Here is a 27,910-nt window from a genome sequence, read left to right as displayed (position 1 = left end):
GGAGTTCAGAGGCCATAAAGGCAGCTCCTGTGCCGGTTGCTGCCCTGTCCCCCGTTTGTTTGAGCCCCTGCTCATGGGGTTGGGGTCTCTCTAGGCTTGGCTGTGCTGGGGATGGTTGGTAGAGCCAGGATGCTGCAGGGCAGTGGGGACTAACACCTCCCAGCTTGCCTTCACCCCTCTCACCCCACAGACCTTGATGAGTGCCAGATGCTGAGGCAGTGCCAGCACGACTGCAGGAACACCCCGGGCAGCTACCGCTGCGTCTGCCCCGCTGGGTACCGGCTGCTGCCCAATGGGAAGAGCTGCCATGGTCAGTGTGGGGTGCAGGGGGGATGCCCCTGCTCTGGGGGATGCTGTATCCCTTGGGGTGTGAATGCAGTCCCCATGGTGCCCTGGGTGTCACCCCTTTGGGGCTGCAACTCTCTCCTTCTTCCTCCTTTGGTCTCTCTGCCCCAGTGTCTGAGGGCCCAGGCAGGGGTTGGGTGCTGGGGTTGAATCCCTATTTCATCCTTGGACACTCCTTCACCCTCAGGTCTATCTCTCTTCTGCCTACAGATGTGGATGAGTGTGCAGAGGGCACTATGCAGTGCGGCTCGGACCAGATGTGCTTCAACACCCGTGGAGGTGCCCAGTGTGCTGATGTGCCGTGCCCAGCTGGGTACCGGAGAGGCTCCAGCCCTGGGTGAGTGATGCTGTGGGTGCTCATCCCACACTCCCCACTGCACCATGGACCGCAGTGTCCCAGCCCTGACACCCCTCCCCTCTCGTGCAGGCTGTGTGTGGGTCTCTGCACCCCAGACTGCGGCTCTGCTGGTCCCCCCACGCTGCGGTACGAGCTGCTCACCCTGCCCCTCGGCATCGCTGCCGGCCGGGCCGTGGTGCACCTCACCCAGGCCAATGCCCTTCCCCGCCATCCCCTCTTCACGCTGCTGGAGCGGGAGCCGGGCAGCCCCTTCGCCCTCCGCACCGAGCACGGCCGTGGCATCGTCTTCACCCTGCGCCCGCTGCGGGACCCCGGCACGCACCGCCTCAAGGTGCAGGCGCTGGCCCCGGGCAGGCAGCGGGCGCCCAGCATCTTCATCCTCATCATCTCCGTCTCGCCCTACCCCTACTGACACCGCCGAGGGACAGGAGGGGAGGTGGGGTCTTATCTCCTCCTGTCCCTCCCCACCCGGCTCAGGGAGCGCTGAGCTTGCGCCTTTCCTCTCCATCCAGACCCCTCGGTTGCCTTCACCCTTGGCTGGTCCCTGACTCAGCAGGGCCCTGGGGGGGACGAGGTGCTCCTACAGCCTCTTGCAGTCGGGGTTTGTCGCAACCCTCAGCCCAGAGCAAACACACCCGGGAGTGGCCTTGGCCATTATCAGTCCTTGGATAGGGGATGAGCTGGGTGACAGGGGTCAGTGAGGGTCCCTCTAGGATTCCCTGGGCTGGGGCAACCTCAGGCTCCCTGGCATTAACCTTGTTAAAGTGAAATAGCCTTTTTTTTTTTCTTTTTAGCCCACTTGGTTTCTGTGTACACTTAATTATTTATGGAATTTTCCTAAATAAAGGTGTTTTGTGGCTAAATATCCCTGAAGAAAGCAGCTTCCTTCTGCATGCAGGAGGAGTGCCCTGACTTGCTGTCTTAGACACCTCCCTGTGTGGCCTTGGACTGTAGAAGGCAGATTGTCCGGATGGGACAATGCTGATGGCCCATGTCCAGCATCTGAAGGTGCAATCCTGCCCCATGGTCAGGTCCTTTGGCCAGCATGAGCAGAACGTGGCCCCTCTGCACATGGTGCAGATTGAGGCTGGTCCCCAAAAGCTGCTCAGTCCTCCTTTACAGTGCTGGCCCCAAAGACCTGAGCCCACAGCTCCCCAGCTTAGAGCCATTAGGTGTAATGATGGGTGGGGTACCAGGTGAGGGGCACATCCTGGCACTGGAGCTCACAGGTGTGCTGACATCCCCTATAAAGGCTGTGTCCTTTGGGTTAGGGGCTTCTTGTCCCTTAGGACTGCTCTGCTGCTGGTCTGGGGTCCCCTGGGTACATGCAATGGGGAAAGGGGGGTTTGCCCTATGCACAGCCGCCTGCCCCATCCCCTCTGCCCCCCCATTTTCTCTCCCCTTGGAGCAGGCAGCTCTGTGGGGCTCCCTAGAGCAGGGGGTGCTCTGTGGAGGTCAGGAAGGGGAGGACGTTGGTGGCAGCACCAAGAGCAGATGGATTACAGCCGGGCACATCCTCCCCTGCTCGGGGTGGGACCGGCGCCCCCTTTGTACTGGGGACGGTGCCCACGGAGGGGACAGTCCCGCGGCGGCTCCGCCTGCCCGCGCCCGGCTATAAGGGAGGAGGAGGAGGAGGAGGATGCTCCAAGCACCGGACCGGAGCGACCAGGGCAGCCGGGCCCCGGAGCGGGTGAGTGCAGGCACGGCACGGGGCAAGGGGAAAGGGGGCCCTTTGCCATGCGGGACCTGTCCCCTCCCCACCCAGCCACGGGTCTCTGCACCCCTGGGTGCTGGTGGGGGGCTTGCTGGCCCCTACAGGAGCAGGGCAGGGGGGTCCCAGCCCCTTCCCCGCGCTGGGAGGTGCAGTTAAGCCCCTTGAGGTTTCCAACTGAGTCCCATCTCCATCCCCAGGGAGGGGAGCTGGGACCTCGGCTGATGTTGTCACCACTTTGGGGATGCGGGGGGGGGACCCCCTATAAGATGGAGAAGTGAAGCTGAGGTGAAACCCAGCACCAGTGAGCGCAGCCCCACATACCTCTGCTGCAGGGACCCCTGCTGCTGCCTGCCCCATCCTCTTCCAGCCTGGCTGGTGAAGGTGGTTCCTCTTCTTACCAAAGTTTCAGGCTTTTTATTCCTCTCCCCTTTGATTTCTTACTTTTCCCTTGGTTTCAAAGCAGAAACGTGGTGTTTCTGCAGAGCAGGGCAGCCGCTCCGGCCAAACCCTGCCCTAACCCACACGGAAATGGCTACAGAATAATAATCAGGGCTGAGAAAGTCCCGGCCACATTCACCTCCATTGAGCTTTGTTTGCTCTGATTTATTATCCCCTACCACCAAAAATCTGGGGCTCTCCCTTCCTGGGCAGGCAGGTTTGGTACAAGCCTCATTACCGGAGCTGGAAATACTGGTGGCCGCACATCATTCTTGGGATGCAGGATGTGTCCCCAGGATAAACTGCCCCTGGGCATCGTGTGGGCAGCAGGACGTGTCTGAGCAGGCAACACTTGGATGTGTTTCCTTAACCTGATGCCCTGCCACTTGTGAAGTGAGCGTGCCCGGTCTCGGAGGTGCTGAGTCAGGATGGGGATGGGTTCTGGGGGTAAAGAAGGGAATTTGCCCAGCTGGTGCAGGGCCCTTCTGGGAACTGTGTTTGCCTTCCTGTAAATGCCCCAGAGAGGAAGGTGGCTGAGCCTCCCTTCAGTGCATTGGCTGGTAGGGAAACACGGGTTGCACAAGCTGGGTGCTGTGCAGGCAGCACAACGGGCACGGGCAGGCTCAGGGAGCTGAGCTGTGCTTATGGGGCTGCCCCATCCCTTTGCTTTTCAGCAAGAAACTGGTAGGAGCACGCCAGATCCTGCGCCTGCTCCAAGCCGTGCCCTGTGGGATGCTGGCCCCACACCGTGCTGGCATACACCCTGGTATAACCTCATCGTGCTGGGAAAGGTGCTGGGTGGGCCAGGCTGGGGAGCTCGGCACAGCGCCTTCCCCACTGGCAAAACAGGATTGTGCTGACTTGGCAGCAGGAATGGGATGGGGTTTGGCTGGCTCTGTGGTCCAAGGGTCACCTGGCATCGTCTCCTCAAGGGGCCCTGGGATTCAGAGGACTGCAGGGACAGCCCCGAGCCCCTTCCCACAGCAGGACCCCCATCACTCCCCAAGGGCTCTGGGCTGCCTCATCCTTCACCTCTTGCTGTTGGATGAAGTCCTTGATATCCCTGGCTGAAGGGAGGGAGGCACCAAACCCCCATGCAGGTGTTTCAGGCTTGCCGAAACCTCGGGGCAGTAATTAAAACAAATGCCCAATAAGCACTAATTAGACTGGGGGCTGGGCAGTGCTGGTGGGTGCTGCACCCATCTGCTGTGGCAGTGCCTCTGGCACAGGGCTCTGATGTGCTGGGTCGTGCCTGAACAAGGCATTGGGCTGCATCTCCCCCACGGCTGAGTCCTGGCCCCCGGTGTTGCAGGGTACTTGCAGAGCACAGGGCAGGCTGTGCTGAGAGAGCTGCATGGAGCAAAGGTAAGAGCGAAGGGGACCTCTCCCACTGTGCTGGTGTGCTCCATCACACTGCCCAGCGTGCATTCCTCCTGCCCCTGGCCCTTCCCTTGCTTGTTTGCATCAGAGAGCCTGTCCCACCCCCACCATGTGCTCTTCTACCCAGTAAAGCCACTGGTGGTGTTGTTTGCTGTGGGTTGTGCTTCTTGCTTCCTGGTTATTCATCCCCTAGATAATGTTTGTGATGCCCAGAATATCCCACTCTGTGAGAGCCCTCAGCACCTGGCTGGACTGTGATGGCCCATGGCCAGTCCAGGGCACTGGGAAGTGTTTTCTTAGCTGATGGCTGCAGCATCCCTTTGCTGAGCAAGAGCAGGGGCTGGTGCCACCATAGAATAGTTCGGGTTCAAAAGGACCTTAAGATCATCCAGTTCCAACCCCTGCCATGGGCAGGGACACCTCACACTAAACCGTATCACCCAAGGCTCTGTCCAACCTGGTCTTGAACACCACCAGGGATGGAGCATTCACAACCTCCCTGGGCAACCCATTCATGAACCCCTTTGCTTTGCTAGCGCCATGGCTCAGACCAAGGGCACGGTGGTGCTTGCCTACAGCGGGGGCCTCGACACCTCGTGCATCCTGGTGTGGCTGAAGGAGCAGGGCTATGGTGTCATTGCCTACCTGGTGAGTTCTGTGCTGAGCACGGCCACATGGACCCTGTCCCCAGGGGCTAGGGAGGGAGGGGATGCTGGGCTATGGGTCTGGGGACCTGGATGGGTGACAGGGGTCCTGGTGTGGGCACATCCATAGTGGTGAGCCTGCTCTCCCTGGTTAACCCCAGTGCAGCCTGGGTGCTGCTCTGCTGAGCTGCCAGCCCTGTGCAGTACATCCTGTCCTGCTAGCAAATAACCTTCTGCTAATGAGGGCAGTGCACTGGGCACAGCCAAGGGGTTTGGCAGAGGGTGGCAGGGCCCCATGGTTTGTCATCCTGGGGAGAACCCATCCTGAGTGGCCTCAAACCCGGCCAGCATGGGCTCTGCTGTGCCTTGCCTGATGCCCTGTTCCAGCCTGGGCTCACGCTGTGTTTTGTGCTCTCCTTTCAAACTCAGCTTTGGGTTTTTCCCTCCATTCCAGGCCAACATTGGGCAGAAGGAAGATTTTGAGGCAGCACGCAAGAAAGCTCTGGCCCTGGGGGCTCAAAAGGTAACAGTGCCCCCTCCCTCTGAGTGCCTGGGGGCTCTGAGCATCCTCTGCTCACTGCTGTGGGACTGAGCCTTGGGGTCTCGCATCCCACTGCTGGGGCCACTGCAGGGAGTGTGGGCAGTGCCAGGAATCCCTTTCCCAGGGGTTTTGCTCCAAAGCAGTGGAGGAAAGGGGAGGTGAAGGGACCCTTGGCCGCACTGGAGGAGTGGGATCTCCCTGCTGCCACCCTCCCATCGCAAGGCTCCCTCCATCCCCGCAGGTTTACATCGAGGACGTCAGCAAGGAGTTCGTGGAGCAGTTCATCTGGCCCGCCGTGCAGGCCAACGCTCTCTATGAGGACCGGTACCTGCTGGGCACGGCGCTGGCTCGGCCCTGCATCGCCCGAGGGCTGGTGGAGGTGGCCCAGCGAGAGGGAGCCCAGTACGTTGCCCATGGGGCCACTGGCAAGGTAAGGGAGGCTGAGGGGGTCAGCCCATTGTCCAAGCTGTGCCAGGAGGGGTGCACAGTGCTTTGTGTAAAGCCCAACCGCCTTTCAACACTTCCTTCTTGGTTCTGGGAATTCTCTGCCCAATTTCGGTTCCATTTCCCCATCGGGAAGGTTTTTGGGTCATGGCCAAACCCTGGGTTTGGTAGCTGCTGTCTGAAAGCTGCTACGGACAGGAGCCGAGCCGGCACCCAGGGCAGGATGTGTGGATCCCGATCCTCATCCCGATCCCCATCCCTGGCTCCCATCCCGGTCTCCATCCCCCGCTGTCCCCGCCGGCCGCAGGGAGGCTACGTTGCCACTAGAGGCAGCCAGAGACCGTGGAAAGGATGCTCTTGATGGAGGAATCCTCTATGTGGGCCCCCGCAGCACCTCCAGCCCCTGCCCTGTGCTGGGACACTATGAACAGGGTGGCACTGTCACTAGAAGACTGTGCAGGGCCCTTGGGCGCTGTGGGTGCACATAGGACCTGCCAGGCTCCCCATCCTGAAGGGACTCAAAGTGTAGACCTTGCTTGTTTTGTACCTTTGTTTGGGGGGGCTGGTTTGAGTGTCTCTGGCTATAGGGAGGGCCCTGCTAGAAGAGAGATGTTAGGTGCAGCCAGGAGATAGCCAAGGGGCATGCTGGCACCTGGGACATGGGGCAGAGAAGTAACTGTGGGGCTCCAGGGCTGAAATAACTCATTCCTGCTGCAGTGGCTTCCACATATCCCTTCCCCATCCATGTCACCCATCTCCAGCAGCCCCCTCTTGAAAGCCCTCGCTCAATGGGAATACTCTCCCAATGCGATGATGTCCTCTTTGCTCCTGGGTACCACCAGCACGTATGTCCCCACTCACAGGGGCACCCTCGGGTGCTCTCCAGGCTCTGCTCACTCCCCAAGCAATTAAGCCACAGGCAGAGGCAGGACTGACTGTGGGTAACTCAATCCTGGCCCTGGAGCCTTAAATGTGACCATCTGCGGTGTCCCCACTGCCCGAGCAGATGGGCTTGTTTTGGGCCTGTAAGGGAAATGAGTGCTGTGGTGGATGTACTTGCTTGTGTGTAATAGTCCTCAGGGATTTCCCAGCCCGGTTGTAAATGTATCCTCCCGAATGGGGCCAAGAGGAGGTGTGGAGGGGGGTCCTTACACCCTTGGAGCTGGTGGAAAACAGGCTTTGGTGAGCGCTGTTCCCTTGGAAGCAATAAACTCTCAGGCTTGTTCCTCACCCCTTCCTGGCTACCTGCCCTCATTAGGGGGACCTCATCAGCATGGGCCAATTAAGATAAAGGGAGGTTCAGAGCTATTTGATTATGAGCTGCTGTATCCTCCAGCACACCATGGTCTTCCTCCCCAGCTTGCCCTTTCCTTCCGTGTGTCCTCTGATGCTTGCAGGGGTGAAATAGCCCAAACTGGGTTTCTGCTCGTTCAGGCTTTAGGAGTGTCAGCCCAGGGAAGAATTCCACTCTTGGGTGAAGGAGCTGCATCAGGGTTTTGCACACCCAGCCATCAGGAGTACCAGGAAAGGTGATTTGGGGTTCAAACCAGCCATAGAGAGGGACCAGGAGTGACTCTGCTGCACAGAGCTAGAGCAGGTCGTGGCATCCTTCATCCCTTCCTGCTGTGGGAATGGAGGATATAGATGGGTTCTCATCCCTGGTTTTCCAATGGAAATTGCCAGCAATCCCATCCCATCCTAGTGGCATTCTCTGCTGAGGGGAATTTGGTGGTGGCCTTGTGCAGGAGTGGGGAAATGGTGGGTCCTTGCCCACCATGCCAGAGGTCTCCAGTGTTGCATAGAAGACTTCAGCGTGTCAGAGGCTGCACGTAGGTGTTGTCACACACGTGTGCACCGCCACACATGTGCTCTGCCAGCACCCAGCAGCTCCTTAACCTCCAAGCTCCATGGATGAAGCCATGGAGCTGCTATTTCATCATTTGTATCTTTAATGCTCCTTTCCAACCATATTTTCAGCTTTTTTTCCCCAAATCCAAACCTGCAGCCCTGCCAGGTCATGCTCCTCTCCTGAGGATCCTCTATGGCTCTGAGTGAGGTGGTCCAGGGGTGATGCTTCATCCCCCATCAGTTTAACCAGTGTGGGCACTCACCTCCCATGCACCCTCAGCATCTCCCATTGATGTTTCAGGGCAATGACCAGGTTCGGTTCGAGCTCACCTGCTATGCTCTATGTCCTAAGATCAAGGTAAGCCCCCCACTATTGCCCCCTGGGGCCCCATCCCTGAGCTTTTATCCCCTTCCCCAGCCAGTGGGGAATTTTAACACGGATGCAAGAGTCTGTGCTTCACTTTAACAGTCTGCCAGCTGCACAGAGCCACGTTTTGGCATTTGAGGGGGCTGTAATGATCCTTAATTGACCTGTTTTCACCCCAAACACCATGAGGCCACGAAGGAAACAGTACCAAGGCAGCTGCCAGATAATCGATACTGCCTGTTCCCCCTTGCATCCAGTGCCTTGTTAGGGTCAGGGGTTTGGGTTACTCCATCCCTGAACATTGAGATTAGATTTCAGCTGTGGGACCAACAGCCCATGGGACCTTGCTCCCCCAGGGAGCCCTTTCCTATGTGGGAGCCTGGGGGAAGGAATAGGGGACCAAGTGGCTGACAAGGGGGGCTGGGGCTCCTCATCTCATGCTCCTGCTTCCCACTACCAGGTCATCGCACCATGGAGGATGCCTGAGTTTTACCAGCGCTTCCCTGGGCGCCGCGAGCTGATGTACTATGCAGAGGTAGGAACCGGTGTTGGGATGGATGCGGGACGCTCGGTGTGGCTGTGGGATGCTTGGGATGGATGCGGGATGCTAGGCGCAGCTGTGGGATGCTTGGGAATGCTCACCATGGCTTGCAAGCCCTGCACAGCATCCCCGCAGCAGCACACTGGAGCTTCTGGTTGGGATTTATCCCCCCTCCCTTCCTTTTCTCTTTACTTTCTAAAAGCTCCATAATTACCTGGCTATTCATGTAACCTGCTTTCCAAGGAAACGGGTCCCAGCTCCCTGACTCGCATAACAGACAAAGCAAATCCATTCACCTTTGTTGTCCCTTCCTTTTTGAAGTACAAGTTGCAATAAAACATATTAGAAGTTTTGCATCAGGTTTTTACGTGCCCACCAGGGTACCTTTCTTCCTTCGCGACTTCATGGCAATGCTTGACAACCGGGCTCAATCAATCAAAAGGGAAAAGGCAGCTCTGTGCATACACCAGAAAATTACTTCAGGTCTTAAATAGCTGCCGTCAAGGCTGCAAGGGTGAGCCCTGTGAAGGCGAGGTGTGGAGCCAAAGGGATGCAGTGCGGGGCGAGGAGCCCTCCGAGCCCATTAGGGCCGCTGAGAGCGGCGTGTCGAGGATTGTGTTTGCCATCTGCTGTTGTATTATGAAGGGGCGAGTTTACGAGAGCTTTCCATATGTTGCCAAACAAATTGTCAAATAGGGGAGTTATTAAGAGCGCCGTGGTTTTATTATATGGAAAATGGAACATGTGTTTTGGGGTGGGGGGGGTTTGTTTGGGGGGTTTTCTTCGGGCTTTGTTTGGAAGTTATGGGGGGAAAGGGAAATGAAATGGGTTGGGGCCCCGCTCAAAGAGAAAGGTGGAGGGTCTGTAGTACCTTTTGGTCTCTGGTTATGTGAAGTGTTAAAAACAACAGGGGTTTCCCTTCTCTTTCATGCTCAGGAGAGGGTGGTGAGTGGCCGGGTCCTTTCAGGACTTGATGTGCTTGCCTCAGTGCTCAGTGAGTTATAACATGATGACACCTGGGGCTCTGCCGATGCTGGGGAAAGCAAGGATCCGTGCCATTGTGGCCCAGCTCCTGCTCTAGATTTGCTGCCCAGGGGTTGGATGCAGCCTTGCTCCTGCTCCCAGTTCATCCCCACAACCAGCCAAAGCCAAAACACCTCCAGGATGAGCCATCACAGCAGGCAAGAGCCCAGTGGGATGGAGCAGAGCTGTCAGTCCCTCCGCAGCCTTAGGAGGCACCTCAGAACCTTGCTCCTATCTCAGGCGATTGGGTCGATGACCACAATTTAACAACCACAAGCATTTCCTCCGCTCTCCCTGGCAAACAAGGAGTCTCCTCAGCTCCTGCTCCTCTATTCCCTTGGCTGACATCCCTGCCGTGGTGACACTGCACTGCCTGGGGATGCACACGCTGTACAGACCCCTAGGGCACAGCAGGAGCCCATTGCTGCATCCTCCATCCCTGGCTCGCTGTGGCAGGGTGGGCAATGTTCCCGCTGGCTCCGGTTGTTGCTCGCCACCATCCCCTCTCCCGTTAATTCCCCGGTGTATTCACCTCCTCTTCACAGGCAATTTCCCCCATTGACATGTCAGTGGATAATGGAGCGCGCTGTGACCTTGTTAGGGAGCTGGGCTCGGCACTGTGCCGGGAGGCAGCCAACTGGGGCCCTGTGTCCGTGGGCACCGTGGGCTCCTGGGAATGATGCTGTGTGTCTGCATCACTGTGTGTCTGTGTGAGGCTGTGTGGATGAGCGTGCTGCCCCTGCCCTCAGCATCAGTCCTGTGTAGGCTGCAAAGCATCCGGTGTTTGTGGGGACTTCTGTGCCCACGTCACCTCCTCTTGCTGAGGAGCCCAACTGAGGGAATGCATCCTACTGGAGCTGGGAAAAGCACACAGCATCCCTGCTGGCATCTCCATCGTTGGCGTTCCTGGGGTGCTTCTCCTCCCAGTCACACCATGTCCCTGATCACCAAGGCAGCCCTCATGGTGAGAGCTGATGTTGCCCAGGGTCAGGGATAGGGATGCCCACCTTGCTGATGGAGCACAGCACAGAGTTGTGCTTTTGGGCTGACCTCAGCAGGAGCTGGTGCTGGTTTTCCCTGGGGACTGTCTCACTTCCTTCTCTGTTCCTCTTCTCTCTGCAGAAACACGGGATCCCCGTGCCCGTGACGCCCCAGACACCCTGGAGCATGGATGAAAACCTCATGCACATCAGGTGAGAGGCCAAGCGGGTGGGGAGCTCCTATGGGGTGAGCACCCAGATCCTGTGGCCCCATTTCCCCTTGTGCTGCATGGCCAGGACAGCTCCTTGTACCCACAGAGCTGCCCTATCACATGCTGGGTAAGAGTGACCCCAAAACCTCCAACCTTCCTTTCTGCCCTGTTGACCATGTCCCCCATGGCAGCATCCAGCTCCCAAGCCTGGTACTCCTTGCAGGGCTGCTGCTCAAAGCCCCTGGAGGCCCATTACATGTATTTACATCCATCCCCATGGGGTGGTTGGGATTGGGGAGGGATTGTCCTGCTGGGTTTTGGGGTCGCAGGTGCTGCAGTGATTTCTTTCTCCTTCCCTGCCTGTTGCAGCTACGAAGCCGGGATCCTGGAGAACCCCAAGGTAATGGATCACAGCCACAGGGCCCGGGTGTCTTGTGGGCTTGCAGCCTAATTGGGAATTTCACGGTGCCGTGCATGGTGCCGAGGCCCTGCTGCCTCTCCCGGCACGTTAATTGCCGCCGGCGTGAAAAGGGGAAGGGACCGTTTCAGGGTGACACTGGAGGGGACAATGTCATGGAGCAGCAATAAAGGAGCAATTAGACAGATGAGGCGCTGGTGGGAGAGGTCTGGGTTGGCCCCTGCAGCTCAGGTCCCCTGCTTGTGCTTGTAGGTCCCTCCGTGCTTTCCCATCCCCAGTACCAAAAGGGATGCGGGATAAAACATCCTCTTGCATAGAGTGATGCTTTGGACCCTTGGGACCACCAGATCCCGGGCAGCATTGCCTAGCAATAGGGCTAGGAGCCTGGTGGCAATGGATGTCTGTGAGCATGGCACATCACTCCTGGATGATCTTAAAGGTGTTTTCCGTACCTGATTCTATGTGCGGGTCCAGCACTGCCTTCAGCAGTGCTTGTGGTCCGGCTGCCTGCTGGCCCCTGCCTGCACGGTTCATGCTCCAGCGGGTCACGATGCTCCTGAAACTATCCATCAGTGCTAATGAGACAATCAGGGAGAGGAGGGGGAGAGAGACAGGAGCTGGATGGAGCTCAGTGCCCGCAGCCTGCGCACCACAGGCGCGTGCCTCCGGCGGGGATGTGAGGAAGAGGAAGGTGGAAAAGGGGTCCTGCTCCCTCTTCAGTGCCCTCTGGAGGGGTGTCTGGGGGTCAGGCTTTGCAAAGCTGGGTCCTCAGGGGGGGCTCTTCCAGTTGGCACAGGGGTGGGTTTTCATGCCTGTAGCTGGAGCTAGTGGAGGTCTGACCCTGCACCCTTGTGCGCCCATCCTGATCCCTCTACATCCAGCACCTCTTGGGGGAGACCCCCAACCCCAAGGCTTTGCCAACCCTGCTTCCTTCCCAAAGCCAGCTTCGGAAACAGGGCAAACCAGTGCGCTGACCCCCTTGAGCATCCTCCACTCGGGTACCTCTCCCTCCACCAGCACCGGAGGTGGCTTCCAGGAGCATGGCATCACCACCATCCCCTTCCCCATCCCGGGAAGCAGTGCTAGGCACCGTGGCAGGATCCGGGGTGCCAGGCACGGTGGGTTCCCCTCCCCAAACCCCCGGGACCTGCCAAACGCAGGGATTTGAAAGCAGATGGTTGAGCTATTTTCTGCCTCTGTGAGGCCCGATTGAAGGGCAATGAGGCAGCTAATGCGGAGAAAGATAGAAATTTACTTGCTTTAACTTCATATGGCACTCTGAAAGAGTTCATTCAGGCCCGGGCACAACAATATCAGCCGGATGAATAAACCATTTGCGGCATCGATAGCTCTGCATCATGGTTTACTTCATGGACCATTTGCTTCCAATTTCTTCTCTTCTTGCCCCGTTTTTCTTGCTTCTTTCTTCCCCCCTCCCTTTCTCTCTTTCCACACACTCTTCCCTTTTTCCCCCCTCTTTCCCCCCCCTTCTTTCCTCTTTAAAGATGACATTGCAGGACTAGCCCCCCTGCGGGGAGGGATAAATAGAAGGCATTGATACACTGCAACAAACTATTTGTCATTTGAACTGTGCTTTTAGGAGGGAGAATAAAAAGAGGACAGCCTCGCACCAGTAATGATGGAATGCAAGCCAAATGTCACTTTTATTTCTATTTAGTTATTTTATTTAATAGGGGCTTTCGTAGTTGGCTCGGAAAATTGGAAACTGCCTGACTTTGACTTCCAATGTTTAGTAAAGAGTTTTTAATACTTTCCAGTGTTCCCCTCCGTGCAGCTTTCCTTTTGAACTCCAAGTTTTCCATCATCTCGTGCAGGTTTGTCTGGTTAATCAGTGTGATCAGGGCTAGGAAAGGCCAGCCGATGTAAAATTGAAATCCTCAGCGCGTGTAATCTGTGCGCAGGGGGCACTAGGGAGGTGCTTTGTGGTTAAAACAAGGGGGAAAGGGGCAAAAATGAGGTAAAATGGGCATCTCAGCCTGGGTTTGCTGGGGATTTGTGTCTCTATTCCTGGGGCTTGGCAGCGGTTGCTGCTGGGATGTGTGTCCTGGGGTATGCAGTGAGGTAAGGGGGTGTGCAGGGATGGGGCTTTGCTTTGTGAGGGACAAAAAGAAGTTTTCACTGAAACGCTTATTGCCCATCCTCAAAAATATCGGATCAAAACAACTTCCACAGGGGAATTTATTTTCCCTTTAAAAAGCTTAAAATTGTTTTACAGCAATCACTGCTGCTTTTCTGTTCTAACTGGCTTTCTACTTTGTCCTTCTATTGGAAAGGGGGAGAGAAGGGAGGAAAAGCGAGCAGGAGAAGAGTTGTGCTTTATAAAGCAGAGGAGAAACCAGGGCAGCCCCAAGTGCAGGCAGGGCCCTGCTGCCCAGGGATGCTCAGAGCCCCGGCTCCAATCAGCCACATTTTGAGGGGAAATACGAGGTTACCATCACTAAACCAGTTACAGGAGCAGCTTGATTTGGAGAACCTCCACCTGTGGTGCTTACCCAGGGGCTTTTAGGTCAGTGGAGGCTCCTTTGAACGTTCCAATGTTGGCCAAGCACTGCCTTGCTCTGTGTTTCACTGTTTCCTCCCATCCCACAGCATTGGATGCTCTGTGCCTCAGTTTCCCCTCCACCTCCCATAGTTGTAGCTGCATGGAGGGGGGTGGGTTGAAATCCCTTTAGAGACAGGGCTTTGCAAGCGCCGGTCCCAAGATGTTTTGGGGTCAGATGAAATTGCAAAGCATTTGCTCTCTGGGATGGAAAGCTTTTTCTTTTAATTACATTTCCCCCCCTCTCTTCTGGCATGCGCTTCAATTGCAGCAATTCAGCACCCGAGCCTCCGGTGGCCTGGCTCCGACAGAGATAAGATGCCACTTTCCCATAAATCTAAAAGGGGGGCGAAAATAAACCCCAATATACATAAAGGTTGATGTGCTCTGAAATGGGTTTTTGCTTCGTTCCTCTATTTTCCCCCGTGTGTATTAACCCCGGGGACACCATGAAAGAGCCGGTGTGCCTGGAGCACCTGCTGGGGTCAGGCCTCCTCATTACTTTCTTCGGTCAGCACGGAATAAGCCGGTCCCCAACGCGGGGACGTGCGGGCGCATCCCGCTTTTCCCTGCCTGACTTGCTTCTCCGCAGCCATCCCACCTCCAGCTGAGGGGGCGGCCCAGGGAGAGATGAGATCAAGTTGAGGGGAAAAATTGGCTGATTCCTCCAACCCCTTTGTTCCCAGGGCCTGGGTAAGCACCGGGGCTGTGCGGTGCTGGCCCCGTGCTTTGGGATAGGGGATGCGCACCGGGGATGGGGACTGTACACTAGGGATGGGAGATGCGCATCAGGGATGGAGGTTGTACACCAGAGGTGGGGAATGTACACTAAGGATGAGGGATGCACATCAGGGATGGAGGATTATATACTCCAGGGATGGGGAATGTACACTAGGGATGGGAGATGCACATCAGGGATGGAGGTTGTACACCAGAGGTGGGGAACATACACGAAGGATGAGGGATGCACATCAGGGATGGAGGATATACACAGGGGACAGGGACTTGTACACTAGGGATGGGAGATGCACATCAGGGATAGAGGTTATACACTGGGGATGGGGTTGCTGATAGTGTTGGCCATGCCAATGCCATTGACTCTTTCCTTCTCTTCCCTTCCCACAGAATCAGGCTCCCCCTGGGCTCTACACAAAGACCCGTGATCCGGCCACTTCTCCCGACACCCCGGATGTGCTGGAGATCAAGTTTGAACGGGGTAAGTGTGTCCTCACAGCCCCCTTTGTGCTTCTGTCCCCCAAAGGCAAACCCCAATGAGGACCAGAGGCAGCCAGGGCAAGCCCCAGCTTGTGGCATCAGGGCTTGGGATGGTGCATGCAGGGCGTTGGGGGACTTTGACTTGTGCAGAGGGTCTTGGGGACATCTCAAGGGGCTTGATGTGACCCCCCCCCCCCCAAGAGAGCAGAAGGGGGTCCAAGACCCTTCCCCAGCCATCAAGGTGCAGTGGGCACAGGGTCCCTCTCTTGCTCTGCGGCATAAAGGTGGCCTTGGCCAGTGTCACAGCAGGACACATCCAGTGGTGCCATCGGTGTTGCATGAAGACAAGGAGACCCCATTCCATCCCCAGGGATGAGCAGCAAGGCCCAGCCCTGGAGCCATCACCCAAGGGATGGGACATGGGGCAGCCGCGCAGTCCCCATGCTAGCATCCATCCTCGGCAGCAGCAGCCGCAGCAGCAGCGAGCCCAGCCCAAGCTGGGGATAACCCCTGCTCAAAGAATCACCCCCTCCCCTCCACCAGCATCCCTGCTCCATGATAATGATCCCCCTGCACCGAGCACCCCCCCCCCCCAACCCCCCAGCGGCCCATTCAGCCCCTAGTTAATTTATTTGAAGTTTTAATCTAATTATTAACTATTTTAAAGGCTAAGCAGCTTTCGCCAGCCCCGTCGGCTCTCTGCCGAGCGCACCCGGGCCAATTCCCCGCCGGAGGATGCGAATAGAAAGAGCCGGGGCGAGGGGAGGGCGCAGAGTGGGGGGGCCCGCGCCGAGAAGCAGCTTAAGGTTCATTATAGCCGCGAGTTACATTTAATAGTAATTTACAACTGAGTTTATAAACCCCTGCAAAATAGGGGGTTTAAAGGGAGGGAGGGGGTGCTTTGGTGCAATGGGGGGGGAGCTGACAGCCCCCATCACTAGACAGGGCTGTAGCGGGGGTAATAAAGACTAGAAAGGGAGGCATTGAGGCTGATTGGCAACTGATAGTGCGTTAAATGGTAATGAGGAGGGCAGATGGAGGGGGGATTAGCCTCCAACTCCGCACCGCTTTTCTTTGTGGGCCCCGCAGCCCCCTTGTCAGCTTCCTAATACATTTATTGCTCATTTCACACCGCTAAAGAAAAATGCCTCTTTTCTATTCAGAATCAACCCCCCCCCCCCCAACTCCTGCCCAGTGCCCTTCAAATACAAAAATTAAGGGGAAAAAAAGGGGGAAAAAGGGAAAAGAAAAGGTGCGATAATGAATTCATGGCGGGGAGCACCCCGCCGCGGGGTGCGTGTGCGTGCGTGTGCGAGCGCAGGGGTCCCCCTATAGACACCCCCCATGCTGGTAGGGGAAGGAGGAGGGAGGGGGGGGGACGGGACACCCATTTGTCACACTCCCCCCGTCCCCAACGCGGGTAGGGGCTGGTGGGACAGAAGGTGCTGCGCTGTAAGACAATTGCGGAGCGTGAAATTCAATTAGTTAAGGGCCTGGTTGCAATTTCACAGGCCCTAAAAAGGAGAGAAGGAGAAAAGAGGGGGAAAAGGGGGGGGGACGGGGATGGGACATTTTTATGGCCTTTTTTATTTATTTATTTATTTCATTTCTCTCCCGAGGTGGCCCCCCCCCCCACCCTGCACCAGCTTGGATATGCCTTTTTAAGAAGTTATTTAGAGTTCATATCTGTCACATCTATTTAACGCCTGCGGGGTGATGTTCCAGAGGGGGGATCCTGACACCGGCTGATCCTGCCTGTCCTCTGCAGGTGTCCCTGTGAAGGTCACCAATGCTGGGGATGGAGCCACTCACTGCACAGCACTGGAGCTCTTCGTGTACCTGAATGACATCGCGTGAGTGCCACGGTGTCCCCTGCATCCTGCCCCCCCCCCCCAGTCCTGGATGGCAGCATCCCTGTGGTACCCAGTGTGGGGTGGAAGCGGGATGCTGGGAGCAGGCACATCCCAGTGAGCACAATGGGTCGTGGTCAGCAGTGAGGGGATGGGATGGCCCCAGTTGGGTTCTAGTTGTGTCCCACTTGTACCAGTCATGGCAACAAGTGGGGCTGGGCACCGAGGCTAGGAGCACAAGGGGGTATTTAGGGCTTTGCTCTCTGTGCATGAGGAGAGGTAAAAAGTCTTATTAACATCCCCTGCATCTACTGTGTGCCCCAGCTGCATGGCTGGGTGAGGGGGGGCCTTGGCATCCTTTGGCATCCCTACCTGCAGGATACCTTTCAGTCCGGACTCCAGCTCCTGCATCCTGGGGGCATCACCTCACCCTGCATGCCCATGGGGACTCCGTGTCCCTTTTAGGTGTAGAGCTGGGGTTTTGGGGGCATGGGCACACACTTGGCTGAGTCTATCACCTTGTGACTTTTCTGCCCTGTGCCACCCCATGCCCAGTTCCTGATAGCTGGCAGAAGAATACAGCAGCACCCACGAGGGCACCCGCTCCTCCCATCCCATGCTAAATGCCATCCTCCTTTGTGCCTCTGCCTTTATCCCCCCAGCACTGAATAGGAATGAACTTTTCTCATTCACTTCTTAAGTGTTAATGAAGTGGTTTTAAAATGACTTTGGCCATTGGGAACACAGCTGTGGAGCATCCTGTCTCCTTGCCTGGTCTGTTTTCCAGTGGCCCAAGTGGCAAACAAGGATGGTGGCACAGCCAGGAGCAGGGGAAAAGGAGAGAAAATCCATCTCCTTGTCACCTGCCCTGTGGGGGGGTCATTACTGATGGGCACCAGTGCTCCTGGTGGCTGGCCATGCTGTCATTTAGGGTTTATCCCCTATTGTCCACCCTTCTGACCCTCGGCTTGTGTCCTGCTGTGGATGCTGCAAACTCCCTTCTCCTTGGTAGGGGCAAGCATGGCGTTGGGCGCATCGACATCGTGGAGAACCGCTTTGTTGGGATGAAGTCCAGAGGTGAGCAGTGACCCATGGACAGTGCCATCCCTGCCCTCAAAACAGCACAAAAGGGAAAACCCTGGTGGGATGTGGTGGATGCACAGCATCGCTGTGGTGCTGTGGCTCAGGTCACACCAGCAGCACTCAACTGCTTCATCCCCATCAGCTTCAGATGCCCCTTTGATAGGGACTTCCCATTGCTCTCTAATGAAGGCAGCTACCCGCTCGCTGCCAGTGCCACTGCTTGCACCAGCCTGGGGACCACCAGAGACCCAGGTCTTGGGTGAGACCTGTCTCCAGTGCGAAGATGCTCATAGGAGGTCCTGGAGGGTGCAAGGCTCTGCAATACAGGTACAAAGCACAGGCGGCCAGTGCAAGCCATTGAGGGATTTTAAAGCCAATTCTTTGATTTATCCATGCTTTTGAGGCTGTGACTCTTAGTATTGATCATCCATTAGGATCAGCTTCATTGGTGATCTCTGCAGGCAGCGAGCTGCCCCGTGCAGAACTAAGTATCAAGGTTGCTCAGCATCATTTCCCATCTCCTCACCCCTGCTCTTTTGTTTTAAATCCCATTAATACCTAATGAAATGCTCCCTCTCTTTACACTTGCCCTCTGTGCAGAGCAGCAGCACCTACTTTGGTAAGGCTCAGCCTGTGGTCTCCCTCCCCACTGCAGGGCACCAGAGAGCATCAGCTCCGAGAGGCGAGAACTAAAACCCCAAATCACTTGATGTGTGTTTGAATAACCGAATTAAAGCCAAAGGAAGGAAGGAAAACCAAACCCCAACCCCGCACGCATCAGCCTGTGCATTTGCATGCAGGATGCTGAGTAATTTGTCAAAATCTGGTTTATTTTTCTAAGAGGCACTGACAAGCTCTAGTGACCCTTCAGCATCCAATAATTTCTCTAAACCCCATTTATCTGTCATGTCTGTCTCCTGTGTGACATTGCCAAGCAATCGGTGCTCTGTGTGTGCCGGCAGATGCAGGAGGACCGGGCTTGCTGTGGGGATAACAAGGTTGAGTGCTTCATGTACCAGAACCAGGCCTTGACAGTGGGTTTTCCCCCTTGCTGTGAGCAGCATCCTGCCCCCATTTTGTTCTTTGGGATTAAGAGAAACCTCCCAGAAAACTGCTCTGAGAGATGGGCCAGGAGCAGGATGGAGCAGGAGGATGCTGCTGGTACCCACCTGGTTTTGGGATGCAGAACAGCTCAGGGTGGCTCCACCACCTCAATGCCAGGAGCATTTTGGACTCCAGTAGTGTTAGGCCGAACAGAGGAGACAGGACCTGGGGTTGCAGGTGGGACATGATCCCTTAAATCCCAGCAGCATGTGGAGGCCCTATGGACTTGAGTTGTGCAGGTTACGTGGGGCAGCACAAGGAGCCCCTTCTCTCCAGGGAACCCAATCTGCAGGGGACACTGAGGCACGGGCAGCACAGCAAGACTCCTCCATGACCATGACCTCCTCCATGGCCATAGAGGTGGCAGCAAAGGTGCCTCCTCTCCCTCACCTCCCAGACCCGGCGAGTGGGAGAAGAGCAAAACTCATTTGCATTGATTTTTACTAAGCTCCTAATTGAACTTCATTACAGCCTAATGGGCGAGGGGCGAGCCGAGCGTGCCCCCACCACCCTTTGCAGCCCTATTAACTCGGTTTTGCCATATTTGTTTTACTGGGAGGACGGTGGCTAATTACGGGGTGCTGGCGAGCGGCACTGCAGCCGGCTGGGGGGGAATGGCTCAGCCGGGGGCTCTTGGCTGCAGGCAGGAGCCTGGTGCTGCCTCCCCCGCCTTTCACATCCTCATTATCAAATTATCTTTTTAACTCCGAAGGGGGGCTAATTAAGTGAAGTAAATGAAATCAGTGGGGAGGAAGCGGGAAGGAGGGGACGGCTGCTTCCAAAAGAGCCGAGCGCTGCCTTCAGCTGCGGCTTTTCCTCCCCTTCTCTCTCCCCTTTCCTTTTCCCTTTCCCTCCCCTCAATGCACCGATGGAGGAGGAAGGTGTTAAACCCTTTCCCTGTGATGAACCCATAGCAGGCCACGCTTGGCCCCAGTCTTGCACCAGCAGCATCTTCCCATGGGCAGCATCGCCGTCCCCTTCCCCTCGGGAAGCCTCCGCATCCCGTCCTGTCCCAGGGATGCCAGCCCGCACTCAGCACAGCAGAACGGCTCGGATGGAGGGGAACTGACAGCAGAGGTTACAGATTTTAAGCAGCAGCAGCTGTCTCCTTGGCTGCCCCCCTGCAAGTCCCCCCCCTTCCCCAGTAGTAATTACGGGGTGATTGAAGCATCGCCAGGCTGCGGTGCTGACACCTCTGTCTTTTCCCTGTAAACACGGGGAGATGAAAATAGACACTTGGAGACGCTGCGAGTGTCACTTTGAAGGTGTCTCTTGTCGCCTCGGTGGCTGGATGTCAGCTCCTCTCCCCTCTGCCCTGGCTGTCACGCTCTGCTCTGTGGTCCTTTAGCATCAGGTCAAATGGGACAGGCAGGGGCGCAGGCAAACGGCAGGAGGTAGGGGTCAAGGCATAAACCCGTGTCTTCATTCAGTCCAAACTGGGTTTAACACCTCCTAAGGGGAAGGTGAGGGAATATGAACTGTGTTAGTGGCATCTGGGCTTCATGGTCAGGGGCTGGAGGGGGCAAACAGCAGCCTTCTGTGCTCACCAAGTCCATGGGGATGGCTGGGTTTGGTGTTAACCTGGCTGTCTCCTCCTGTAGCACTGTGGGGATGGGTGGATGCCTTTGGGAACCAGTCTGCAGCACTGCTGGGATGACCTGAGAGGAGGGGGTAGCTCTTCTTTGGGACAGTCGGAGCCTGTCCTGTGCCTGTAGGATGCTGAGATCATGGACACTGGTAGGGATGAGTTCTGATGAAGGGGCTTGGGCTGCCACAGTAGACAGGGCTCCTGCCGTGTCCACGGGGCTGTGGCTACCCCGGGACAGGACTCACTTGAGCCTGTGCTGCTCTCCAGAGCAGAGTGGGCAGAACCCGGTGCAGTTTTGAGTGCCCATGGGCTCCTCTTACCCCCTCTCTCTGCTGTTTGCGGGGACATCCCCTTTGGCAGGTATGGTTTCCTATAGGGTTTCTTTATGTGCCAGCAAAACCCAGCTGTGCAGGTTCCCTTCACCATTCCCATGGCTGTGCCATTGCACAGATGCCCGGCATTGGGAGGGGACAAGCAGGGGATGTGCTGGTGGTAACATCCCCACCAGACTATCTCAGCATTCCCCCCACTACATCTTTCCACCCACATCCAACCTGAAGCCACTCTATGGCCACCCTCATCTTCATGGTTGCACTTGATGATCTTAAAGGTCTTTTCCAACCTGGTTGACTCTATGATTCTATGATATTTAAGCACCAAGTAAACACGTTATACAGCAAATAATCCCCGAGCAGCTGCAACAAAGGGAGCAGCTCACCCGCAGCGTCAGCCCCCATCACCAAAATAATAAGCATCCCTCCATCCCCAGGACTTGTGCAATGGGAAGGAGTGGGGGGGAGGCCTGCCATCCCCAAATGAGGTTGCCCTCCCAGCCCCCCAGGTAGCCTCATTGCTTCCCAGTGACCGAGGGGAGAGGAGGGTATTTCAGGCCCTCGCTCCCCGTGCCTGTGCCCCGCATCGTTCCTTTAATTACAGGTTTTCATCGGCGCAGCGCTGGGCAGGGACCGGCGGGGGGATCTGTTCCCAAAGGCTGTCATTTACCCTCCTCAGAGTGCCTCTTCAAAGAGGGGAATCTAGACATTTTCTCCGCAAGGTGCGGAGTGGACTGTCTCGGCCCCAGCGTGAATATAATGACAGATGCATTTTACAGCGAGCCGGGACTGAATGCGCTCGACCACGGCTCCTTCTGTCAGCCAAGTCATTATTTTTTGTCATTGGCTGACAGTTTTGGCCTCATTCGTTTCTCTCTCTTTTTCTCCTTTTTTCCCCCTGCCTGGCAAAATGGCTAGGTATCTATGAGACCCCAGCGGGAACGATCCTATACCACGCGCATTTAGATATCGAGGCCTTCACCATGGACCGGGAAGTACGGAAAATCAAGCAGGGGCTCGCCTTGAAATTCTCCGAGCTGGTTTACAATGGTAATGTATGGTCCTGCAGTCCATCCCTGCCACCGCAGCATCCTCCCCACCTTCCTCCTCTTCCTCCCTTGTTGCTACTGCCGGCCGCAGGTCCTGCTGGTGTACATGTGCTGTGAAAGTCAGGTGTGGATTTTAAGGCTGAAAATGGGTTTGTTCAGGCCAAGGGCTGAGCTTGACCCCGTACTCTGCCTGTTTTCATGCCAAAAAAGCTCTATGCCTGCCTCCAGGAGGTGATGTTGCCTTCCAGGAGGGTTTGCAGATGCAGGATGCTCCAGGCATCTCTCGCAGCCCCGTCCAACACATTCACATCTCACAGGCTCTAATTCTCTGCTCCTTTGTGTCCCTCCAGCCACCGTGGTCCAGGGTCTATGGGATGGCAGGGTCCTGGCTGTGCTATGTGACATGCAGCCCACACAGCGGCACTGCGGGTTGTGGCTTTGCAGGGATACAGGAGGGGCTCCCAGCATGGCCAGGCTGGGCAAGGACAGCACTGCCTGGGATGGGCCGGGGGCCATAGGGGGTAGGGGACACTGGTTGTCACCAGCAGTTAGGGACAGAGACAGGCCCCTTGCCCTTCCTTCCTGCAGTGTGGGTCTGTTCACGTGTGATGAGTTTGAGGGGTCTCAGCTCAGTCCCTGCCCTGCGCTGCTGGGGCGGGTGTTGCCAGCTTTGGGGTACCAGGAATGGCACCCCCGGGAATGGACATCAGCACTGCCCCAGGGTCTGCTCCATGGATCAGCCCTGACCCGGCTGCTGGTGCTAAGTTGAAGGATGCAGGTTTAGCCCAAAGAGCCGTAGGTGGGTTCAAAACCCTGCTGCTCACAGCCAGTGCCTGCTGCATGGCTCCAAGTGGAGTGCCCCCATGTCCTGTGCCCTGTCTAGTGCAGGGCTGATGTCCTTGCATTCTCCCCTGCCCTCAGATTTTCCTGTCTCTCAGCCAAACACTTCAATCTTTCCTATGTCCTAATCTCTCAGCCTCCCAATTCCCCCTCCCATCTCTTTCTAGGCATTTCCCTCTAAGCACGGTGGCTGGCATGATTCCCTTGTGATCTTCTATGGGAAGATCCCACAAAAACAACCTGACTCTGGGAGCTTGGGCTTCAGGAGCAGCAGACCCAGTGGGACTGGGTCAGGCTGCCTTCGCCCCTTTAATTTCTGATGCCTGTGCTTGTCCTCAGCACCTTCCCCTTCAAGGATGCTCCCTCCTGTATCTCCCTCTTCAGTGCTCAAGCCTCTTTGCTGCTTAGACCATACTTAGGGCCTTGGCAGGGCAAGAGCTTCTGGTGCTGCAGGCATCTTGGTTACCTTCCCCTTGAATCACAGCCTCTGATTCGCTCTCTGATGCTGTTGCTGCCTCTGGCTGGTTTTATTAGACTTAGTCCTGCACTGCCTTCATTTTGACTATTCTATTTCTTAGTTTGAGCATAACCCCATTGGTTTATTTCTCACCACTCACTTGTGAAGCCACCACATTAAAGAGCCACACGGGGAATCACGATTTGGCTTCTCCCTCCCCACCTCTGCCAGGCGAAGGCTGCTGTTTCCAGATGCTGAATCCCCATGGATTTTCAGCGTGGTCCCTTAGCAGCTGAGCCCAAGTCCGAGGAACACCCTCAAAGGGGTGCAAACAGCACCCGTGGGTCCCCATGCCGGAGGCCAGGCTTTCAAGCTCACCTTCCTTTAACACCTCATTATTGCAACTAGTCCTGATTTTAGGAGAATTAGTGTTTATCTTCCCCCCCATCCCATTGATCCCATTGTGGAGGGGTGGCTTTGAAGCCAGTTCCCCTCCCGCAGGTACAGCCAGGTGTGGAAATGCCATTGTCCCTCCACCCGCACTGTGATTAGGGGAGGATGGAGGTTATAAGGCAGGGAGGTCATTAAGGGGGATCCGCTTCCAATGGGGAATGTGTGTGCAGTGGGGGGGGAGGAGAGGGGGGGGGATGCTTCCTCACACCTGGAGCTGTCAGAGTCAGGATTTAAGTACCTGGTTATTACTTCAATGTGTCTTGGGTTGCTTTTTACAGGGATGCAACAGCCCTGCATCAATCCTGATGGCTGAACAGTTGTACCTGGGGGGGTGGTTACCTAAATAGGGGTGTATTTGCCTGGATGCGGGCTCCCTGCCTGCATGGCAGTGCTATTGACGGGATGGGGTCCCCGCACCCCTCGGATGTGCCATGGTGGGGTTTGGGTCAGGGATGTGGTTTCAGCGGTGAGGGGCTGCAGGGCTCTGATGCCGTGCTTTGGGTCAGGGCTGCGCGGATCCCAGGGATGAGGCTGCAGGATACGGCCCCGCTCAGGGGCCAATGAGGGCAAACACAAAAGGAACTGTTTGTTGCTTTAATGGCTTCGGTGGGAGCGCAGCTGGGAAGGGAAAGGTGAGAGGGCACCGGTGTGCGGGAGCGGGGGGCGATGGGGGAGATAAAACCTGGGGCTGACCGGAGCGTGGTGAATGGGCTCTTTCTCTCTCCACCTCTATCTCCCTTTCCATCTCCCAGGCTTTATTCCAGGTCTCCCTGGTTAATTACCCCGCTTAGGGACAGGAGGGGGCAGAGGGATAGCCGGCAGGGCTGCAGCCCCTCTGTGCACCCAAGGTGGCCTCGGTGGATGGCAATGTGAGGGGCTGCTCCCATAGGCTGTTATGGGGGGCTGCGGTGTGAACACATCACCCCAACACCCAGCCTGGGCACTTGTTGTCTGAGCTCTGGGGGGTTCTTGGGGGTACTGTACCATGGGGGCACTTGCCATGACTGTGGGTTGGACGCAGCTTTCTGTGGGTGCCAGCACCAGTTCCCTGTGTCCCACCAGCCTCTTGCTCTGGGAGCATAGGGAGAACAAGACAAACTTCCCCATGAGCAGAGCTTATGGTTGAGGTTGGCCACTTGGCGCTGATCCCTGCCCATCCCAGAGGACAACACCTCAACCCCTTCCTGGAGACTGAGAGTTGATCCCCCCCCAAATCTGTGTCCCTCTGTCTGTCTCTACCTGACCCCCCTGAGATGGTGTTTGTTGAGTGGCAGTTTCATACTTAACAAAGCTGAAAGCAGAATGGCCTCCTCACTGACTCTTCTTTACCTGCCAGTTCCAGCCTCCTTTTCCAAGTGGCAACCCACAGGCCACCAAAGGGAAGGGACAGATGTGAGGTCTCCATCCCTCAGAGCTGAACCTGGGGGTCCCACCACCTCCTCTCCCAGTCCTGCAACCACATCCCTGCTTGGTCACCCCGGGGCCCCCCATCCTGCCCACTGTCCCCATCACCCTTCCTCTTGCCCGCAGGCTTCTGGCACAGCCCTGAGTGCGAGTTCCTGCGGGAGTGCATCGGGCGCTCGCAGGAGGCCGTGGAGGGCACCGTGCGCCTCTCAGTGCTCAAGGGGCAGGTCTACATCCTGGGCAGGGAGTCCCCGCGCTCGCTGTACAACGAGGAGCTGGTGAGGTGAGCGGGGTTTGGGGGACCGGGGTGGGTGGCAGCGAGCATCCCATCCCAGCTCACTCCATCACATCACGTCGTACTCCGTCCCGTTGCATCCCGCTCCATCCCATCCCATCTTACCCCATCCCCAGTGACGCCATCCTCCCAGCCAAAGCACGAGCCATGTTTTCAAGTCAATATTATTCTTTTCCCCTCTAGTTTTTCCCTTTTCTTCGTGTTGTTTTCTCTTTCTCTCTTGCAGTCGCTCCCCCCCAAGCCCTCCCTCAACCCCTTTCAATCTCTCTAAACACTTTATAAGCCATAAATACACCCGAATGAGTTTAGATCAGTCGGAGTAAATGTCAAATTATCTTCTCTCTTTCTCTTCTCTGCCTTTTTTTCCCCCTTTCCCTCCCCCTCGAAATCAACAGCTCCTAATAATCCGTCCCAACCCTTCATTATGCTTCGCACTCTCACTTGGAGAGATTAAATGAATAAAGTATATAAAAAAATCAGGAAAAAAAAGAAAAAAGAGGGAAGAAAAAAAAAGGAGGATGGAGGGGGGTGGGATGGAGGAAAAAGAGAGAGGGAGAGAAAAGCAGGGGCACTTATTCTCCCTGCGTCTCCAACCATTTTCCTTTTCTTTTTGATTTCTACATCGCTGGTTTGAAAGCTTTTGAGTGACGGCGTCACAGGAACCCGAGAGAAAGCTGTGAGAGGCAGAGCTGTGTGGAAATGCCTCTGCACAGTAGGTAGAAAGTAACGTAATTATAGAGCAGGTCAGAACCACTCGAATGAGCAAAAATAAAAGCACAGAGGTTTTTCTGTAGCCCGTCAGGGGAGGTAAAATCGTTGTAAACTCTTTCTGGTTTTTTTCTTCTTCTTCTTCTTCTTTATCTCCCCCCACTTCCTCCTTTAGGGTTTGTGGCTTCTGGGAAATGAGCCGTGTGTTTTGGGGATGTAGGAAAGCATCGGAGTTGGGATGCTGTGGGTGAGGCACCAGCCACTGTGGCCATAAACCCTATCAGTGCCAAGGGGTCCAAAGCACCACTGTCCTGCCTTGAACACTGACATGGGCAGTGTTCCCATATGGCATGGGACAGGGCACAGCTCTGGGACAGGGCGAGCATCCCTACTTGATGCAAGGAGGGGAATGGTGATGATGCACACAAGGGACCATAGAGGGAAATTTGGGGCTGTGTCTCTAGGAGTGACCTTGTGTCTCTGCTGTTCCCAAGGCCACGCGCCCCTTCTCCAGGGGATAATGGGGACCCTATCCCAAGCCCCCAGCAACTGAGGAGGGGCAGCAGCAGGCACTGGACCAGAGGGTCACCCATATCCTCTCCCTACCCAAACCACAACCCAAGCCCCCCAGGACCTCCCAACCCATTGCTGGTGCCTTTCTCTCTGCAGCATGAACGTGCAAGGGGACTACGAGCCTGCCGATGCCACCGGCTTCATCAACATCAACTCTCTGAGGTCTGTGGGGTTGAAATGGGACCCTCACCAAGGGGACCCAGCACCCATGGGGCTCTTTCCCTCTGCTTTGGGGGTGTACCAAGACCTCCCTCTGAGCCCTCACCAACCAGCCCTGCCTAATTACAGCTTTCCCCAGCACAGCATCATGTTATTTGACTTACTCCTCAGACCCCACTATACAGATCATCCCCCCCCCAACACCAGGGCTGTAAAACACGCCGCATTTACATAATGGGCTCTTAATTTTTCCATTGCCTGTTAACTGCTTTGTTCTCCCTATCCTCCATGTGCCCCCCCCACACACACACACACTCCTCTAAGATAAATTAATTACATTATCTCGTGGAAAAGGGAACAAAAAGAATTAAACTGTACAGGCCTTAACGAACGCCTGTTCTTCACGCCCCTCATTCTGCTCCAATTAACTGAAAGGAAATGTGTGTTATTACTGTTAATTGACAATTAATTCATTTAGGGTGGGTTTTTTTCCCCTCTCTAAACCCTGTTTTCCAGGCTGAAGGAATATCATCGTCTCCAGAGCAAGGTCACCGTACAGCAGGATGAATAGCCATCAATTGCGCGGGAGCCTTCCCCGCTCCCCCTTTTGCTGATTTCTCTTCAGGACTAGGGCTAATTGTGGTGGTAATTTGTGATTGTAACTTGTCCTCCCGGAGGTGATGGCTTTGTTATGGGGCAAGCAGTGAAATGCAATCATTAAATAAAGGTGGTTGGCTGGAGGAGAAGTGGAGGGGAAAGGAATAAAACCCCAGCCACACGCACGGAGTCCGTTCATTGAGAGCCAGGCTTTATTCCTGCCTTGTTTGTTTGCTCTTCTGGCCCAGCGCTTCCCCGAGCCAGGCTTTGTGGAATTCGGAATGGATTAAGTGGCTCTGAAGGACGTGGGGGGGGTTGGTGGTACCTTGGGAAGGTGGGGAGCAAGGAACATCGCCCTGGTATGGTGCTGGGCCTGAAGGGTGAGTGGGG

General features: G+C 56.0%; 2 protein-coding genes across 3 annotated transcripts in view; both read left to right on the top strand.

The window, feature by feature from the left end:
* The window catches only part of HMCN2 (hemicentin 2), a 34,780-nt gene extending 33,369 nt beyond the window's left edge, over window positions 1-1,411 (top strand). The window contains exons 81-83 of the mRNA XM_061352750.1: window positions 191-310; window positions 556-682; window positions 773-1,411. Of these exons, the coding sequence (XP_061208734.1) occupies window positions 191-310; window positions 556-682; window positions 773-1,115 (590 nt within the window). The 3' untranslated portion in view covers window positions 1,116-1,411. The remainder of the gene's footprint in view (window positions 1-190; window positions 311-555; window positions 683-772) is intronic.
* Window positions 1,412-2,340: 929 nt separating this feature from the next.
* On the top strand, window positions 2,341-27,779 carry ASS1 (argininosuccinate synthase 1). 2 transcript variants are annotated; one of them, XM_061352748.1, is made up of 16 exons: window positions 2,341-2,393; window positions 4,085-4,220; window positions 4,772-4,883; window positions 5,334-5,402; window positions 5,662-5,850; window positions 8,014-8,070; window positions 8,540-8,614; window positions 10,766-10,836; window positions 11,205-11,235; window positions 14,939-15,029; window positions 16,797-16,881; window positions 17,891-17,955; window positions 21,904-22,035; window positions 25,315-25,471; window positions 26,861-26,926; window positions 27,440-27,779. In XM_061352748.1, the coding sequence occupies exons 2-16, from the start codon at window positions 4,210-4,212 to the stop codon at window positions 27,492-27,494; spliced, it is 1,266 nt and encodes a 421-aa protein (XP_061208732.1). In that variant the 5' UTR covers window positions 2,341-2,393; window positions 4,085-4,209; the 3' UTR covers window positions 27,495-27,779. The 2 variants fall into 2 exon arrangements, with proteins under 2 accessions (XP_061208732.1, XP_061208733.1); XM_061352749.1 differs by lacking the exon at window positions 4,085-4,220.
* Window positions 27,780-27,910: the final 131 nt, after the last annotated feature.

The sequence above is a fragment of the Neopsephotus bourkii genome, unplaced genomic scaffold (genome assembly GCF_033783945.1).
Source record: "Neopsephotus bourkii isolate Nb327-2 ecotype Australia unplaced genomic scaffold, CSIRO-AGI_Nbou_v1 NB_659, whole genome shotgun sequence".
Taxonomy (NCBI): domain Eukaryota; kingdom Metazoa; phylum Chordata; class Aves; order Psittaciformes; family Psittacidae; genus Neopsephotus; species Neopsephotus bourkii.
Note: the sequence above shows the minus strand (reverse complement) of the source record. Positions and strands in the feature narration are given on the sequence as shown.